The sequence below is a fragment of the Amphiprion ocellaris genome, chromosome 9 (genome assembly GCF_022539595.1).
Source record: "Amphiprion ocellaris isolate individual 3 ecotype Okinawa chromosome 9, ASM2253959v1, whole genome shotgun sequence".
Taxonomy (NCBI): Eukaryota; Metazoa; Chordata; class Actinopteri; family Pomacentridae; genus Amphiprion; species Amphiprion ocellaris.
The window spans coordinates 28,671,131-28,690,872 of NC_072774.1; the positions used below are offsets into that span (position 1 = coordinate 28,671,131).

Sequence of the window (19,742 nt, forward strand, 5' to 3'; positions counted from 1 at the left end):
TATATCTTTACTGTGGGCTGTGCAGGTTCTCAGGACCTCAGCCATGTCATGAGCAACTCTGGGCTAGTTGCAGGAGGCAGCGGTGGCCAGGAAATTACTCTGACCATCAACAATTCCAGCCTGACACAAGCTCTCGCCCAGGTGCAGGCCCAGGCTTCAGCTGCAGGCTCCAGCAACGCAACAGGAAACCCTCAGGAGATCACGCTCACCATATCGGGTAAGAACAGCCAGATAAAGGCTACATTTCCATCAGAATAACACGCAAACAACACAGCTGCAACTACGCCGACCCAGTCTTTTCACAAATACTGAAACAGGCTATCAGTATGAGACAAACATGGTATATAAATACCCTCAGGGATCAGTGCACCGTTTATTGATTACCTCACTCAGGCGAGCACGCTAGCAGGCAGAGAGAGAGAGAGAAACAACCAATAATTCCTCATGGCCCTTTCTTTCATTTTGAAGCTGCTTCACAGTATTCACAGTGGTATTAGAAGGTAGGAGTCATGTCATTTTTCACTTCCCCACATACGCCATCAGCATCCTCCCCAGTCGCTCATCATAAGCTGAGGATGTATGTTTTATCCACAGTGTTGAGGGAAGTGGTAGCTGTGTCACTAAACCCACTAAGCCAAGATAGATCGCTCTTCCCTGTGCACAACCGGATCAATGGCAGCGTTTCCTCTGGGCCTCTCTTTGATTCAGTATTCTGATCGATCATACTGTGATTCATATCTTCAGAATAAGTATTTAGAAAACAGTTTTTACTTTTCATTTATATGTGGCAAATATATATAAATTTTTTTTTGTTTCTTTTTCTTCCCTAGAAGCTATAAGAGTACCCACCACACATTTGGTGGAGTGTTTTGATGTTATTGTGTTTTTTCCTGGCTTTTTATTGACTGTTTTCTCACACTAGATGCTACCTGCAGTCATAAAAATAACAATCTATTCAGGTCCCTCAAGATAGGACTTCCTCCAAGAAGAATCTCCTGCAGACTTTTTAATGCCTTGGCAGGAGATTTATTGTCTAATAATGAACAAATACTGCTACAGCAAAAGTTAAAGCATATTTTTCAGCTTGTGTAAGTATTACGATTTTTAAAACTGATCACTGTATTTTCACTATACTCTGGCCAGTTAAAGCTCAGCAGCAGTAATAGTCTGTTACTTTCAGGTAAGAGTGTGTACAAAGGGAAAAAAAAATTGCATATACTTGTGGAATCGCTGCACACTTTTTTCACGATCAGGACAAAATGCTTCTGTTCATGGATGTTAAAGGGTTTTATTGCATTATACATCTGCCTGTCCAAAAAAAAAAAAATTGCCACTTGGATTTAACTAAGCAAATAGGTAAGAGCCTTCTATTGGATAATTACTGCAGTGATGAATACATGTCAGCAGCAACAACTTATTTAACTCTAGCTGATGCAGTGAGGAGCTTCTCATTTCTTAAGCAACCATGTTGTAAGACATATCCTGTGGTCATGGAAAGGATGTTAATCTCCTAAAATCAGGTTAAGAACCGTTCAATGCACAATTAAGACCTGGTAGGATAGTGGTGAACCATCATCTTTGGGGAATAAATGTGGTCTGAACAAACTCTTAGATGATCGTAGGAAATCAACAGTAGAATTCATGGCTATGTTTAATAGTGAAAGTAAGAGCATTTCCACAATCACAATGCAAAGGAAACTCAAGGGATTGGGACTAAACAGCTGTGTAGCTCTAAGAAAACCACTGATCAGTGAGGCTAATCGGAAAAAAACAGGCTTCAGTTTGCTAGGTAGCATAAATTTTGGACTCTGAAAGAATGAAAGAAGGTCATGTGGTCTGATGAGTCCAGATTTACCCTGTTCCAAAGTGATCAATGCATCAGGGTAAGAAGAGAGGTGAATTAAGTGATGCAATCATCATGGCTAGTGTCTACCAGCCTGTGGGGGTTAGAGTTATGATCTGGGGTTGGTCAGGTTCAGTAACGTTATGTTCCCAAAGAATGAGGTCAGCTGACTACCTGAATATACTGAATGACCAGGTCTGTCCATCAGTGGAGTTTTTCTTCCCTGATGACATGGACATGTTCCAAGATGATGATGCCAGGACTCATGGGGCTCACATTGTGAATGAGTGGATCAGGGAGCATGAGACATCATTTTCACACATGGATTGTCCTCCACAGAGTCCAGACCTCAGCCCCATTGAAAATCTTTGGGATGTGCTGGAGAAGACTTTGCTTAGTGGTCCGACTCTCCCATCATCAGTATATGATCTTGGAATAAAATTAATGCATCTCTGGACAGAAATAAATGCTGTGACATTGCAGAAGTTTATCACAATGATGCCACGTTGAATGTGCATCGTTCTCAGAGCTAAAGACAGTCCAATGAAATACTGAGTATGCAACTTTTTTTTGGACAGGCAGTGTATGTTGTATGTACATGTTGTATTCAGAGGACTTGAGAAGTCTTCACTTTAACTTGGTCAACAGAAAGAAACTGAAAATCAGTTTTTCACTTACCATTTTCATCCAAATTTGTCATAATTCTCCCATATTCTAAAATATTCACTGCAGGGTTCATCAAAACATTCAAAATCTTTATCATCCTAACACATAAAAGAAACCCCTATAAATGAAAATGTAATCTTTTTTGAATACCTTTGCAGGTCAAGATTTGATCCAGCAGCATAGCAGCTCTAATGGTGCTGAGCTGAATGGCAACATCAGACTGGCATCAACACTTAACAACCAACCCACCAGCGCAACCCTGACCATCACCAACGACCACCTCCTACCTCAGAGCCCCGCCAACACTGGAATGGCAGGTAAGGACTATGTGTTTGTTATATCAAGGAGGAGCTAGAAGGGTACCCTTTTTAAAAAAAAAAAAAAAAAAAAAAAAGATTGACAGGATATTCCAAATATTTCTATTTAATATAATCCCCGAAACAGCTGTTACGTCTTCATGACAACGCAAGATACCAATTGGCAGGGTAACAAGCCGATTTTTCAAGGGTTACAGGAGGACAGTAGCACTCCATAAGCTGAAAAAGATATGCCTTTTATTCAGAACTTTTATGCCTTTTATTATTTTTTACCTCCATCGCTCTCCTTGCACTCACCGCCAGCCTATTATGCTACTTGTATTCTTTCAGCACACATTTGCATACACACAAGATTTCTTCCGTAAACACTCTCAGAGGGACATCAGTCAGTCTTCAGTCGGATCAGACTCTATTGTAAGTGAACAAGATGGTATCAGTTTGCGAAAGTGAACTCATGCATTTTACTCCTTCTTTACCTGAGACAGATGGGAAGTGATATGTTTCTGTTAGCGTCCAGATGGTATAATCTGCTACCCAGGAGAATATTAATTATGTTATCTGGAGTACATTCATTACCTTTAGCTGGCACATTTTGTTCAACACAACCAAATATTGCTCTAAAACGTGACTGCAACAAAACAAAGCCCTTCTTCATGCTACTGTTTCAGTGACTCTAGACTCATCCTTAAAGCCTGGCAACAAACAGAAAGTACACAATAGTGTTGGTGCAAATACAACCACAGTAAGTCACACTGCTCCCACAGCTGATTAAACTGCCATCGTTTAATGGAACGGGCCAGCACGCTACATGGAACGTCCTTTTTTATACTTCTGGAGGCCATCATATAAGGAATGAGACAATCAGCCGGACGACTTTCACCTCCTTCTGTTTATAATGATAATAAATCACATGGACAGAAGGACCGAGGTGTCTCTCCATCAAGGTGACTGAATACAAAGCCTTTTCTGTTCATGACAGGTGGAGAATGAAGAGTAGAGATTACCACAACAGCGGTTATCTGTCAAACACAGAATAGGCCTGACAGCTGAATGAGTGTATGTAGTTCACAGCTATGCTTATCCAGTGTGAAAAGGAGCATGAATGACTACAGATGTATAACTTAAGGTTAGATTTCTTCAATGATGCGAAAGGAGCTTCCCTTGCCTTCAGTACCGATGATAGATCCCTGGATAAAACTAAAGCATTCACAGAGAGGCTCGAACAGTCTCTGCCCTTCAGTCAATGCCCTTTTCATGAAATGGCATGGCATCATCAAAGTGCATGTGGGAAGTGAAAATAGCTGCTTTCAAGGCTGAGAAAACCCGCCCTGGTTCAACATCCTACAGCAATTTTTTTTTTTTTAAAAAGCTGCGATGGGAAATTGACACCAGATAATGGATCCAACAAATGCTGCTATGGTACATGTGCTGTTAATAATGATCAGTGGTAGCTTTACTATATACAGTTGACAATAATGGCTCTTCTATTTCACCTAGAGGTAAGTAAAACAGGTTTTTCAAATCAATTTGTCTGTGAATTCTGACCAGTTGTTGCTTGGTCGCATTAGTTTAGATATTTAGAGCTCACTTTGAGTCAAATCCTGTCCCTAGCTGGACATTTACTGTTTTCTCCTGAATTCTTTTAGTGAATAACCCTGCAAATTTTTCTGAAATATCTATGTTCTGGTTAGATATATTACAGAAGTGCTAAAAAATAGTAAATAGTGGTGAAAGTTTAGAGGTAAATGAGCACTCTACGATGGGTAGACCCTACGAGTTGATTCTTTTGTACCTAGAAATGCAGTGCACCGTAGATAAGGCCTGCTTGCAACTTAAGTTTCCACTCAGCTACTCTCATAAAACACCTCCTGAGGGCACAGAGAGCTACAAAAGAGACATTCAGACCTTCATGTTGTTAATCTGACCTAAGGTCTGTGTTGCATTTGATCCATCTTTCTTCCCTTCTTGTTTCTGTCTTTCAGGGCTATAAAGTTATCAAAGTTCTCATTTAAATGCAAATGTAAATATGCTGTGTATGCATCTATCAAGCAGATTTACATTAAAGTTTGAAAACTGTATATCAAAATTATGCACTTAATATTATGCCTTCAGTCTGCGATAAGAAATCAGAGGATTTGTGGGATCTGATGTGAGCAAAGTGATGTTTTTTTTAGAGAGATGGATCCACGATTGCTCTGTTGACTGGTTTGCTTGTAACCTAGAAGCTTAATTCAGTTTCTAGTCCTATCTCTCTCTCTTTTCATTACCCTCCTCTCTCAATTCAAGTGAAAAACATTCCCACTGCATCTCAGAGACACCCAGGGCATCTCTGCTTTTGTTGATTAGACATTCAAAGCATTCGTCATTCGTCACTGAGGTTCATGCTACGCTGACTGAAAAACTGTACCAAATTGGCTTTTTAATTAAAGTCAGATTTTGACTAGTGTTATTCATCACATTGTATAACAAATGTTTATCCCTGACCAAACCTAATGAGGAGGTCATTATTTTTTTAATGAGACAGCAAACATGGCATGTCACATCAACAAATGCAGCTCCAAATGTTGTGGTCATGTCACCAATCCCTATTCTGCTCATTAATCTAATATGCAACTTGCATTGTAGCTTGTTACCGAAGAAAACGTTCAGTTCAACAGGGGAGAATTTTATTCACGAAGTTAATCTGTAAAACTTGTAATGAAACTGTCATTCATTCTGAGAGGATTTCAAACAGCCAAAGTCAGAAATATTCTCACATTTTCAGTCGTAACTTAGTACAGCTCTGATAAGCTATTTGAGTAATGAATTTACACACAATAATTAGAGTAAAGTAGAATTAAAAGCTGTAGTGTTTCCTGTGAATCTTTCATGGACAGGTGGGGAGCATCACTAACAATGGAAACTTCTGCATAGAGAGGTAATCTTTGAATGTCGCCATATTTAACCACTGTTAAATATGCAGAAAAAATAGTCTCATAAAAGGGCCATCTTAAAGGTATCCAGGTCTGTTCCAACTTACAGCCAGTTCCCAAGACCTGTTTAAGTTGAAGCGGAGAAAATAATGGTCATTTAAGGATGGTTTGTATCCAAATGATTGCATTTGCAGCAGAGACTTTATGGTTGTCGTCATAAACCAGCTGGGTATTAACACATCTATTTCTTTTCTACCTGTCAGTCACCAGCCTGCCAGCTAGCACCACATTGTCACATACTGCTGCATCCCAGAGCCTAGTGATGTCACCGGGAGGCGCCGCTAGTGACGGCAGCGTTACACTAACCCTGGCAGATGCACAGGGGATGCTGGATGGCGTCACGCTAAACCTCAATGCACAGGTAAAAAAAAAAAAAAAAAAGCTGACAAGCACACATTTAAATTTGCAAATGTGCAACATGATTAAAAACCGTTATAGCTAATATATTGAATCTAGACTGTCTTCCACAGAAGCATGAAAAACAATGATGTCGGTTAAACTGTGTAATGATCATACTTAGTATTTCATCGGCTACCTTACTAGAGTACCTTTTGGTGTTTAGGGTCAGACATTCCCAGCAGTGCTGAATGATGCCACCCTACCAGGACAGCCGGTCATACTGGTCAGCCACCATTCCCAGTCCACAAACAGAGCATCTGACAATGGATATAATGTGAGTGTGTCTGTCTTGTGTGCTTAAGATGTCTAGAGGGGAAGCTGGCAGAATATTTAAATGCTTGATATAGCAGCAAGGTAACCTGCTATGATGAATCACTCGTCTCAAGGAAACAAGGATCCACCAGCTGATATTTATACAAAAATAAATAGGTCTGGAGGGTAAGAAAAACACATTAATCAATCTCAAAACGTCCGGTATCTGCGGAAAATTTTAGACTTCAATGCTTTTTTCTGTATGATTGAGACAAGAACAATTTAGCATTGTAAGCTGAAGTAATCTCTGTGTCTTTGTATGTAATCCAGATTTCAGTTGTTGGCCATAAGGGTGGAAAAGACCCCCAGACAGAGACTGATAATCGGAACCAGTGCTTCTACTGTAATCAACTGTGCCAGAATGCAAACACGCTGCGACGCCACTGCAGGCAAGCTCACGGCAAAGACCGCTGTCATGTGTGCACCCTCTGTAGAAAGGCCTTCAAGCGAGCTACACACCTGAAGGTAAGAACGTATGTAAACACAGTAGACGCCACTGAAAAAGGAATTCATGTTTAAACTGCTGACGGCTCTTATTTCGTGCTAATATGCATTTGGCTATTGCTTCCTCTCCAAAAACACGGGGGCGTAGTTAATAAATAGAGTTCGCATTGTGTATAAGTGAATATAAATGATGAATAAAGCTCTCCAGGTTTTATGAAAAGAGTGTATCAACTCTCATAGCACAAATCTCATTTTAGCCATCAGTGGCTCCACCTCAGGCTCTAAACTGATTTGAGGAGTTGGTAAAGAAAGGGGCAACATTAACCAAGTGTGATCTCACTATTTGAAGCAATTCATCAAGTGGCATTTCAGATAGACTCTTAAACTGTCACTCCTAACAACAAAACAAAGCACTTAAACTGAAAGGGCTTTTGCAGTCAAATTATAGAGAAGAACGGCTGCTTTCTTCCTCCAGTGGCCCTTTTCATTCGGTTCAAACACTCAAGCACATAAAGGGGAGGAGAAGGAGGATATGGCTGTATATGCAAACTCTTTATCCATCATATGTCATGTTTCTACACAAAGGCCACAGTGCCATAGGCTTGTGCGGATTGTAAATGTGCTTCAACATACAAAGCAGTCATTGTCTTTTATCAGTGTAATGACAATGAGATTAGATGGAAGTCACAGTGAGAGACGAGACTCTTCCCTCTGTAGATCACCAGACGACTCATTATTCTGCAGCAACAACTGTCATACTGACATTCAATTTTTAAAAAGGCTTAGTGGTGAGAAAGATAAATTAGTAGTGCTGTTATTTTTCATTCTGTTGTCCTGTAGATAATAATTTACCATTAATTATAGCCAGGCAATCAAAAAACATTTCTTTATGATTTGGGCACACTGAGAAATATTTAATGATACGGTTCATTGCTTAACTGTAGCTGTTTCTGTTTGACAGTCGGTGCTAGATGGTTTTGCCATATGTCAGTATTCGCATAAATTGTTAAAGAAAGTTAAAGATCTAGATAACGTTAATGGTGTATTGGAAGGTTTTTGTAAATAGCCTTTTTCACTTTTTTTTGCTAAGATTTGAGAGAAGTTTGAAACCACTGTGCACATGAGATATAAAGCCACAGCAGCAGCTACTTAGCCTCAGCAGGGAAACAGTTAGCTTAGTTCCATCTAAAGGCAATAAGCTCAGTAGCAAACACATTATATCTTAAACGTTTAACCCTTGAGAAAACTCCTGTCTTTTAAACTGAAATACGATAGCTGCAGCAGCTTGCTTATATTTAATGACATGAGAATGAGATCTCCTTCTTTAACTCGAGGCAAAAAAGTAATCAAGTGCATTTCACAAAATGTTGACCTATTGCTTTGAGGTTTGGGGCCAGATGGACGCACTTTGCATCCAAATTCACATCTTTTCTTCTCGGCTGAACAGCTTTTGACAGCAAGGTGTAGCGCAGATCAAATGTAACTACACGATGTGACCTTTCCAACAATGCTAGTCGCTTGTCTGTATGCCGAGCACTTACCTGGATTGCCACTTTTGCAAGTTGGCCACTGCATGTTAACGCTTCAGTTAAAGAATTAATGACATTTTTTTTTCTGTTAGGCACATATTTATCCCAATATCTACGTCCATGTCATGGAAAAACTGACTCATATGACCCTAAATAAACAATATTTCGCTGCTCATGGGTAAATTTTCTTGTATTGCAACAGGGAGACAGTCAGAATCTATCCAGCATCTCTTTTCCATGTCCCTGGTTGCATTGCTTCATTCTGAATGGTTTGACGAGTTTAATCTATGGTGCATTTTCCAGAAAGAAGTGGTAAGAAATGCTGAGTACTACTTTCCAAAGACAGTCAACAGTAGTTGAGGTTGTTGTCACATCCAGTGTCATGGTTCTGATTTTGCCAGATATCAGGAAATCAGAAATATGAAAAGAGATGCCCACTGCCAGCATTTTATGATAACATACATGTAACAGCACAACAATTTCATGATATTAATACTAGGGGAGGGCTATAATTCTAGAAAATGTCGGTAATGAGTTCAAATGAACCACATATCCATATAAACTCATTTTTTCACCTTTTTTTGGTTTTAAATCGGCTTCTCTCGGCTACTGGCATATATGTGAAAACTGCAGATATGTGCATTTTCACCTAAATAACACACTGAGAGTTTACCATCAAAATCATTTAGGCCATTATGTGGCCTGTTCCGTCCCCGGAGGCCAGGGGATGAGGGGGAGTAACAAATATAAAGAAAACTGGGTAAAGAGGCAGGAAAACTGATCATGTGGCGGAAAAATTATTACAGGCCAAACTGACAATCAATTACTCCTTTGACTAGTGAATGTCTATAAGATTTTAAGGAACACTTGCCACTTGATAGACCATAAACAATAATAAGTTACCATATGACCATCCACAAACCCAAACACATAATTCTTCATGTTTTATATTGCTTGCATTGTTGTAAGTCACAAGCTGTGGTCTCATTCGGGTCACGGGGGGTTGGAGTCTATTCCAGCTGACTTAAGGTGAAGGCAGGAGACACCCTGGACAGGTAACAGTCTATCACAGGACTACACATAGAGACAAACAATCACACTCACATTCACACCTACAGACAGTTTAGAGTTACCAGTTAACCTCAGCATTTTTTTGGACTGTGGGAGGAAGCCCACAGCCAATGGCCGGGACGCGAATTGACAATCTTCTAGCTGCAAGGCGAAAGTGCTCACCACCAAGACACTGTGCAGCCCCTGTGTTTAACCAGCATTTTCTAAACATGTTGTCAATACCATAAACAAGCTACTGTGTTTTTGTATCCAGGCAGATCACACAACATCATACTAGCTTTGCAGCATGATTGACATTGAAAGACAATAATAAGTAGTAAGAAGGAGGCTAATCCGCTGCATGTTGAGAACAGAAAACTCAGTATTTTGGATAAACTGAAGGCCACAGTGGACCATTCACAGCAGCTGAGCATGTTGCTGAGTACCTGCAAAATACAGCAGATGACCTAAAGACAAAAACCAAGAGACTGAGAGATGGAGTGACATATTCCAGAGACACCTCAGTATCACTACCCAGAACAAGCCACGTCTTCAGGATGTTCAACACTGAAGGACAAAAGTGGAAGATGCTTACTCCTGAACAGTTTGGTGACAACTTTAAGATTCTGTTAGGCAGGACCAAGGACAGGTCTACAGTGACACTGAGAGACTTTTGTTTGGCCGTGGAGCAGCTCCCCTTACATTAGGTCTTGGCTGAATGAGCATAGCCTTTCGTGTGCCAGACATACAAGGATGCATATTGAATGTTCTGTGGAAAAATAACGATTTTGAGCATAATTGTGGTAGTTCATAAAATGCCAGTAGCTGCAGGAAGCAAAATCACAGAAAAATAAAGCCAGGATATCTTCTTGTTCTACAATAAAGATTGATTTAAACTTATTGCCAGGTGTTATTCCTCCCAAAAGGTATTTATAGCCTCCACCTACTAGTACTTTACTGGCGTGATATAAAGGCTAATATTAAAAAAATCTGCAAATATCTACATAACCTAGACCTTTCTAAAATACAGCATGCAGGACTGTCCTTTATAATGACAATGATGAGAGCTTCAGAGTGCTTCAAAGGGAAAGTGAATTATTATTCTGAAAATATCCAGTGGCTCACAGGGTTAAACTAAGAACCAAATTTAATAATTCAGTAAGTTTCTTTGTTTTTTACCGCCCTTTTGCCAAGACATCAGCCCATCTGTTAGCAGAAAGTGTTTCTCATTGTTTTACTGTGATTAAAAGTATCTTTTTTAATCAAAATTCCAAACTTTCCCATGGCAATTTTGATAAACACTCTGCAATTAAGCAAATGCCCACTATTCTTTATCGCCTCATAAATATGATACACACAGTTTTTGTCCTTTTTCCTGTCAACGCTGTTATAAAATTGTTTTGCATTCACTTTTCTTTGGGCCCATCTGCTCTGTGCTGGATATATTTTGCTTGAATGCAGCTCAGTGCTGCAGATTCAGTATTCCCATTAGTATTCCTGCTACATATCACGACTCTTTCAGCTCCTCATGGACCTCACTCTGTTGCATCAGCAAGAACCAATGTTATTGTCAGTTTTAACAATATGTACATAATCATTTTCTCATTAAAAGGGACCCCATTTGTTTACTATAACACATAGAGAGTGCTAAATAGACAACATGCGAGCCAGTGTAGTGCAATGTTGCTGCCACATTCCCATTTTGAGAAGTTAATGGGAAAGACTGTCTCACAAAGCATTATCAGACTTGCGAATGATTTACATTAAAACAGCCAAGCTAGTGCCCATGAACCACATTAATTTAACAACTGATGCATTTCAGATTTCCAGATGAGCCTCTGTTTCTGCAACATGTATTGTTAGATTTCTCATATTATGTAACATCATGGTGCCATAGTACAAAGCATAGGTGAATGTATTGTTCTATAGTTGACTGACAACTAACAAGAAACTGCAGCAGGATTATGCTTGAAGGAGTTTAGAAATAGTAATTAGATTATAGTTTTTTGTCACTGACCTTCATAAAACACTTTGAGGTTCTCATTATACACTGCCCATCCAAAAAAAGTTGCACATTCTAATATTTCATTGGACCGCTTTTAGCTCTGAGAAGGACATAGATTTGTTGTGGCATTGTTTCGATAAGCCTCTGCAATGTCACAGCATTTATTTCTGTCCAGAGATGCATTAATTTTCTACCAAGATCTTATATTGATGATGGGAGAGTCAGATTGCTGCACAAAGCCTTCTCCAGAACATCCCAAAGATTCTCAGTGGGGCTGAGGTCTGGACACTGTGGAGGCCAATCCATGTGTGAAAATGATGTCTCATGCTCCCTGATCCACTCATTCACAATGTGAGCCCCATGAGTCCTGGAATTGGAACATGTCCATGCCATCAGGGAAGAAAAACTCCACTGATGTAAAGACCTGGTCATTCAGTATTTTCAGGTAGTCAGCTGACCTCATTCTTTGGAAACATAACGTTGCTGAACCTGACCAACCCCAGATCATAACCCTAACCCCCACAGGGGGTTTATGCTACCTAGCAAATTGAAGCCCTTTTTTCCTGATTAGCGTCAGTGGTTGTCTTAGAGCTACACAGCTGTTTAGTCCCAGTTCTTTGAGTTCCCTTCACATTGTGCATGTGAAAATGCTCTTATTTTCAGTATTAAACATAGCCGTGAGTTCTACTGTTGATTTCCTATGATCATCTAAGAGTTTGTTCCTACTGCTCCATTTTCAAAGGTTTGCTGCAAATCTCCACATTTTCATAAAGGGATTTGTGTGCTGGAATATAACAGCGCAATAAATTTTTTCAATCTCTCTCTACAGGAACATGAACGAGTGCACCAGCCGGGCCCGTCACCCAGCTCCCAGAAACCCAGAGTCTTTCACTGTTCTTCCTGTGCAAAGGCTTTTGCCAAACGCAGCCAGCTGGAAAGGCACAACCGAACACACACAGGTGATAGAAATTATTATGAAACATGTTTGCACAGTAGATGTTGTGACAAAACTCATTGTGATTCAGTAAAATCCCTAATTTTAAAAATGATCTTACACTACCTATAAGGAAAAAAATCCTGTTTTTGAGATATTTTTGAAATCATCACCCATCCGGACTGGCGCTGTCATCGTTTTTCAGTGTAGACATTGCTTGTTGTATTTTCCATTTTTCAATTGTCCAATTTGTTTGTCATCAACTGACATAACTCTTCATTTTTTTTTTCATTTTCGTTTGGTATCTTTTAGAAACTGCAGCAGCTCTTTATCATCTTTGCAAGTGTTATAAATTCTGCAAAAGACTGAACTGTCACTGGGTTTTGAGAGCTTGGAGTTATTTATGGCAGGAGTGTGTGAACAAATAGATTATCTTCTATCCTGTGTAGCTCTGGTAAGTTTTTAGAATAGGATGACTGTCTGTGGGTACAAACACTAAAATCTCTAATTTACTATTTCGTCTACCTGGCCCAACTCCATTAATGAGTGTTTAAGCATTTTACTCAATCTAGTAGTGGGAGTTTTTGAGGCAGGTTGTTTGTCCATTAGTTTTAATATAACACAGTATAAATATACCTTTGCTTCACTGTAATATTGTGTTATAGATTGAACTAATGACGCAAGACTTATCCTTATTTAGAATGTATACCTTAATTACACAAACTTGTATTCCATCAGTGGATGCATTTATCAGAATAAATCTCTGCTCAGAGTCTTTGTGGACGATAACAGCAGAGAAATTGACCTGCCTATGTATCAGAATTGATACTCTTCTCTTTCTACCTGTCTGGTGTGATGAATGAAATATTTTATCTGCCCTTGATCTTTATAGTCTCACATACTCCTCCCAATAGATGAGGCTCCTGCAAATATACCATCAGACAAATAGCTCTTTTTAACCGACTGAAAATTTTCTTTCTCTTTGTGGGGATGTGGAGGCCTATAGGGTACAACCTTAAGCCGATAGCACGGCTTAAAGTTAGATTTGGGAAGAATACAGATTGCCTGAGAGTAAAGTGATGCAGAGGAGAGACAGATGTAGAGGTGCTAGTTAGGAGTGGAACCTGGTATACGCTGTCTGTGTACGCTACAGTTCAGAAGTTTGGGGTCACTTAGAAATGTCCTTATTTTTGAAAGAAAAGCAGTTTTTTTTTTCAATGAAAGTGACATTACATAAATCAGAAATACAGTCTAGACATTGTTAATGTGGTAAATGACTATTGTAGCTGGAAATGGCTGATTTTTAATGGAATATCTCCATAGGGGTACAGAGGAACATTTCCAGCAACCATCACTCCTGTGTTCTAATGCTACATTGTGTTAGCTAATGGTGTTGAAAGGCTAACTGATGATTAGAAAACCCTTGTGCAGTTATGTTAGTACATGAATAAAAGTGGGAGTTTTCATGGAAAACATGAAATTGTCTGGGTGACCCCAAACTTTTGAACGGTAGTGGATGCGGTGTCGTAGTAGAGATATATATAATCTCATATCTAGATCAAATCCAGCTTTGCACTAAATATGCATGCAACAGCACATACCATCATATGGGAGAGAAGCTGACAATGAGAAATAAAGATGCTCAAATTGTCCATATGGATTAGCACAGGGAAAGTTACACATTGTCAGTTCTCAGTTGTCAGGATAGTCTTTTTCCTTGCATGGTCCATGACTTTGGTACCATTCACCTTCTCCTTGTTGTTGCAGGAGATGTAAAATCTGCCAGGGAAAAGTATTCCATAACTGACTCCTGGCTTTGCACAAAGCATGTGCCTGACGTCTGTTTCAAGAGGCTCTGACTTTGGTGACATTGGCTGAATAGTCTGAGGTTATGGCCCACCAGTCACTGGATTTTCTCAGGACGTCCATGGCATTTCCCTCATTGCGTATTTTTGTGATGATGATGATGCGTGTCTTGTCTCCCAGGTTTCTCTGCATCTGGCTGCACCGTTAGCATGCAGTATACGGATGTAACAAAAGTTTTCACACTTATATCACTGGCACTCTTCAGTTTCCAATGACTCCAATAACTTGTGATTTTCCATAATGGAGTCATTGAAAGCCATCTGTCTTTGTTACAAAAAACAATCATGCATTTTGGTTCTTTCATTACTTTGATATTATAGGCTTTCTGCAAATATGACAAATCTTCTGGGTCAAAAATATACATGCAGCGATGTTAATAGTACTTTCTCTGACAGCTCCTTTACATTAACTTTAATGCCATACGTTTCTGTACGGATTGCAGTTGTGTGGTTAGTCATCTGTGTTGCCTTTATTCCATCTTTAGATATTCAAATTCCTCTACTAAAGCACTCTCCAGCTCTAATTACAGAAAATATGCTCTTTCTTGAGGAGAGGATATTAGCTCTGATGAATACAGTGTACTTGGTCAGTGCTATCAAGAGTCAGTTGACCCCGACTAAGTGGATCTTGGTTCAGGTTAATGAGCTGCTCACTAACGAGGTGTTGGGCCTTGCATTGGATGGAGCGTCGGATTCACATTTTTAAAGATTTTATGTCATTTATTTGAATTTCACTGACATTTAACCTCACTTCAGTTTGTTAGTGGTAGACTTTGATTGTTTTGCAAGCAATGTGAAAAGTGTTATTCAGACAGGAAATTAGCAGAAATTCTGCAGAAGCTCTAAAAAGTAAAACTTATTCTGTTGGCTGCAGGCCTATTAAATGGTGCTGTGACACAAAGAACTACCTTAAACTTGTAAAACATACAATAAAACTTACTGTGTTGTTACTGTAGCTAACGTGACAAACATTTGTTAACATTTTAATCTTGATTTCATAAAAGAGAGGTTGATTATTATTGTCTGGAAGATGAGAAGAACAACTACTGGTGGCACTGTTATGAAAAGTATCAACACAAAGTAGAAACAGGCCTTTAAAAATGTAATCTTTACAGTCTGTATGTAAAACAAAACAAAGTAAGGAATCATCAGATTTCATAAAAACAAGGCTGACTTAACATGTTTCACAGTTTATTTTATTCACACATTTTGTACTATTTAGTCATATAACTACCTATTTCTTAATATCTGTTTGGTTTATTTAATATTGAGTTCTATAACTACACACGTTATTATGGGTATTAATATGAAGTTAAAGGATGTTGTGTGAGTGAAGAGAGCATTTAAACACACATGGAAACATGAAGGTCAAATGTATTTTACACTGCTGTAAAGGTGTTCTATTATGGGTGCACGCTGATGATAAAATATTGAAAAAAAAGAAAAAAAAAAAACAATGACAGCTAGTTTAGCTTCCGTGTCCTACAATTACTATTTCTTTCTGGGAAATTTCCCCCTATGTCTGCCCACATAAAGGGATTATTGACTGTAAAATGATGAAATCTTTCCAGATTAACACTGATGCAGTCATGGTGAAAACTACAACTATCAGTGTCCCTTTTCAGACTCTCTAATTCATACATTTGTAGGCGTAGCTAATAAGCAGATAAATGCCTTGACCGTCTCATTGCTGTGAAATCAGAAGCACCCAGATATGATTGTCAGTATTCAGTGTAGAAAAAGAAACAGTTCTGGCTTATTATCATTTCAGTAGGCTCATCTGAAAACTGCTGGGGGTTTCTTATTGGACCTCTTCATCCTTGTTCATTTCACAACCTCATGCTGTCAGTTTTTCAAGATTTGTCTCCAAGCAAAGAGTTTCAAGGACAAAAATCTGCCATTTCCCTTCTAGTCTTCCCCTGATGTTTGACGCTGTTTGTTCTCTCTTGTCTACATCTGTAGCCTAAAGAACATACGTGCAATGACGGCTTGACAAGGGGAAATGACTGTAGTTGCGTAGCCCCATATTCCTTTTGAACAGAAACACTTTTCTAAGTTATTTCCTCCAGCAACGAACATCGATTTAAGTGACATATCCAAGTTAGAGAAGAACTGAGGAGTAAATGTCATTTTTATTTGAGAAGATGAAAACAAATCTTTGCTTGGGAGAATGAAATAAGATGTAGAAAAATAGCTCTTAACAAAATAACATCAACAGCTGAAATTTATGCTGCTGTTTTCTCAACGTGACAAACAAGAATATGGGAGAAAACACTTTTATACTTTATCTGTTGTAGGTTGTGAATATACCATTTCTTTATATGAAACCAGAAAATGTGATCCTTTAGATTACATTCCACAAAAAATCTAAATGACCAACAGATACTGATGGTAGTTAAGGTTGTCAGCCTTAAAAATGTGAATATTTGCTGGCTTTATTCTGTATATTTTGTTGGTATATGAAAGGTAGAGGCTGAGATTCTAGAGAAAGGCTATGCAATTGAATTGAATTAAGTCTCTCATTCCGACTCCCCCCTTGCCCCCCGTCTCCCCTCTCCCTTCCTTCCCCTCTGTCCTGTGCATGACCTCCAACATGCGTATCACTCTGGGTCTGACAATACCAGACCTTCTAAGGCATAACCTTGAAACACTTAGTAGTTTCAATCGCACAGAGTATGCGAGCAACTATGTGCATCATACAGCTAATGTCACAGCTGCTTATTTCCATTCTTTAGATGTATCCAGACCTATAAATGGCTGAGTTTGTTTTTTTTTTTTTGTGAGTAAATCAGTGTACCCTGTCAGCAAGAAGTTACTTTCAACCGTATATGTTACGATATGCAAGATGGTGTCACTTCGAATTGAAAAAATGAGGAAACTATGGGAGACTGAGGTTGACGAATCATCAGATAATGACTGCTGGAAGGTCTTTCTGAAACATTCCTCCACTTCATGGCGTGATACAGACGAATACAGTGTTAATTATCCAACACAAGACAGTCAGATATATCCCAGTGTTGAACTATCTGGCCAACCTACAGGTACATCTGTTTTCGTCTTACCCCAAACTCTCTGCATTCTGGACCCATTTTTAATTTAGTTTTTTTTAAAAGCATACAGAAAAAGTTTTCAAAAAACAGTCCTTCCTTTGTTTCTCATAATTAGTTCTGCCTTAGCCCTGTTTCTAATATGGATAAGAGACTCTCCTTAAAACTAGATCAAATTAAATACAGAGTGAAACACACAACTTAACATAGAGACCAGGACCTATTTTTTTCTTTTTTACAATTAAACAAGGACTGACACGTGCCTCTTAACAAATGAGACCAGGAAAACAATGTTGTAGGGACCCCTCTCTAAACCCACACTTTTTAATTATTCCTTTCTTTTTCCATTTCTTACAGTCTGTGTTATCTGTTCATTTTTATAATTTGTCTTTTGTCCTCATACAAGATGACATATAGGAGTATGTCTGTTGTATGTCTGCTGTTCTACATGAAGCTAAAAACTCTTACTGTTGTAAAATGTAATGAATAGACTCACAAATCACATCAAGGAAATAGCTGATGAGCTGGAGGGAAAGGAAATCACGTAGTATCTGAAATGCACCAACAATTAAGAACCTTTTAAAAAAAACAAAAGCATGCTTGCTTGCTTGATAAAGTGACTACAGCTGAATACAGACATTGTGGGGCTCAAGTAACTCAGATTGAACAACATATTAGCATCACTGCAGCTTTGCTTTTAATTCAGTCAGATAACCTGAGGTTTGGTGCCATTTTCTTCCTCTAATAAATATACCACAGTACAAAACAGTATAACTGTTTATATACAATGACAATAAAGTCTCTTCTTCTTCTTCTTCTTCTTCTTCTTAATAAACAACCAAAAACCTGTATCAGACCCAAAAGTTATTCTGACATCAATATAAATATGTATAAAATCTATGTATATATGTATAAAAATGCAACACATCTACATATTAACTCGGCTGCTGGTCTGTTTTATTGCAGGTGAGCGTCCCTTCAAGTGCAGCCAGTGCGACAAGGCCTTCAACCAGAAGAGCGCTCTGCAGGTCCACATGGTCAAGCACACCGGAAAGAAGCCCTTCAAGTGCGAGGTGTGCAGCATCAGGTTTACCCAGAAGAGCAACATGAAACACCACATGAAAAGATCCCACGGCTACGGTGAGCAGCTGGGCAGCGTCACACCAACACACACCCACACTTGCAGGCAGCTGTTTGTGCATCTGGGCAATGAAAGGGAGTAATCATCTCTCTGTCAGTCTGATTCACTCTCATCCAGGAGCAGCATTTCTGACATTATCGGGGTAGACAGGCATGTTACAGGGAAGTTGTTTATTTCGCTTTCTGATGTTTTTACGTGGGTGTGTGTCGCTCACGGCCACATTTTCTAAATTGTAATTATAGATGCTGTGTTTGCACCAAATGTTAGAATTATGTCTGCGAACACTTCAGACTGATGAGAGGCATCTCTGGTTTACCCACCTGCAGAGCCTTAAACCGTCTCTCCTTCTTCAGTTTCATTCCTGCGACGCTTCTCCTAATGATCAATAGATTAGTCGAGAATGAGCCTTTCCAGCACCAGCACTCAGTCACCCTCACACTCACTGCTCTGTCGCCTCCGTCTCGCAGTCTTGGTGATGATTAAGAGCTGACAGGTTCACCAACTCTGCTCACTTGAAGTTTCATTTTTAATATCAGCCAACTCATGTCGTGAATATTAATTCATCATCTCTCCCTCACAGACTCGGTGAAAGTTTAGGCCGCGGCTGCCCTGTCGGCTCGACTGATGCCCACGTATACACATTGCTATTCATTTCAGTCACTGGGACATGACACGCTCTTATTGAAGATGACCTGAGGGGTAGAACAGTGCTGATAGAGCACAAGTTGAAAACCAGCTGCAAACTGACTTCCATTCAGACCCCTCCAGCTCAGTGGCTGTAGATCATTTATAAAGTCATGTCTGAAACGCAGCCCTCAGAACTGTAGTGGGCAGCGAATAAGGCCCAGACTCCAAAAAGGTTACAGCACACTAAAATGAGATTTCCGAGGTTTAAAGGTCATGCTGATCTCAGAAGACCTGCAAAAAATTAAAGAAATATGTTTCCAGGTCAGCTAGTGTTTCACAAATTCATAGACAACTACTGGAGAAGACTTTATTAAGATGACACAGTGTGTGCAGACCACATTCGCAGCTCCGTGATGTGACGGCGATTTTATAGACGAAGTCTGGCTTCTGGCTGATGCTGACATGCCAAGACTTCCATCAACATCATTTTACTAGAAAAGCAAATAACAGTTTGAAGCCTCTGTGGGACCAAGGTAAACTACAAATGTTACAAGAAAAGTTTCATGCAATACAATCTTACATAAACTGTTT

The 19,742-nt window shown here is 39.3% G+C and overlaps 1 protein-coding gene across 2 annotated transcripts in view; it reads left to right on the forward strand.

Moving 5' to 3' along the window:
• Positions 1-19,742, forward strand: part of LOC111575590 (zinc finger protein 236) — a 79,643-nt gene that overhangs the window by 53,647 nt on the left and 6,254 nt on the right. For both annotated transcript variants that reach the window (XM_023280812.3, XM_035953085.2), the window contains exons 25-31: positions 26-217; positions 2,668-2,826; positions 6,002-6,159; positions 6,361-6,471; positions 6,780-6,974; positions 12,367-12,496; positions 18,350-18,523. In XM_023280812.3, the coding sequence (XP_023136580.2) occupies positions 26-217; positions 2,668-2,826; positions 6,002-6,159; positions 6,361-6,471; positions 6,780-6,974; positions 12,367-12,496; positions 18,350-18,523 (1,119 nt within the window). The remainder of the gene's footprint in view (positions 1-25; positions 218-2,667; positions 2,827-6,001; positions 6,160-6,360; positions 6,472-6,779; positions 6,975-12,366; positions 12,497-18,349; positions 18,524-19,742) is intronic.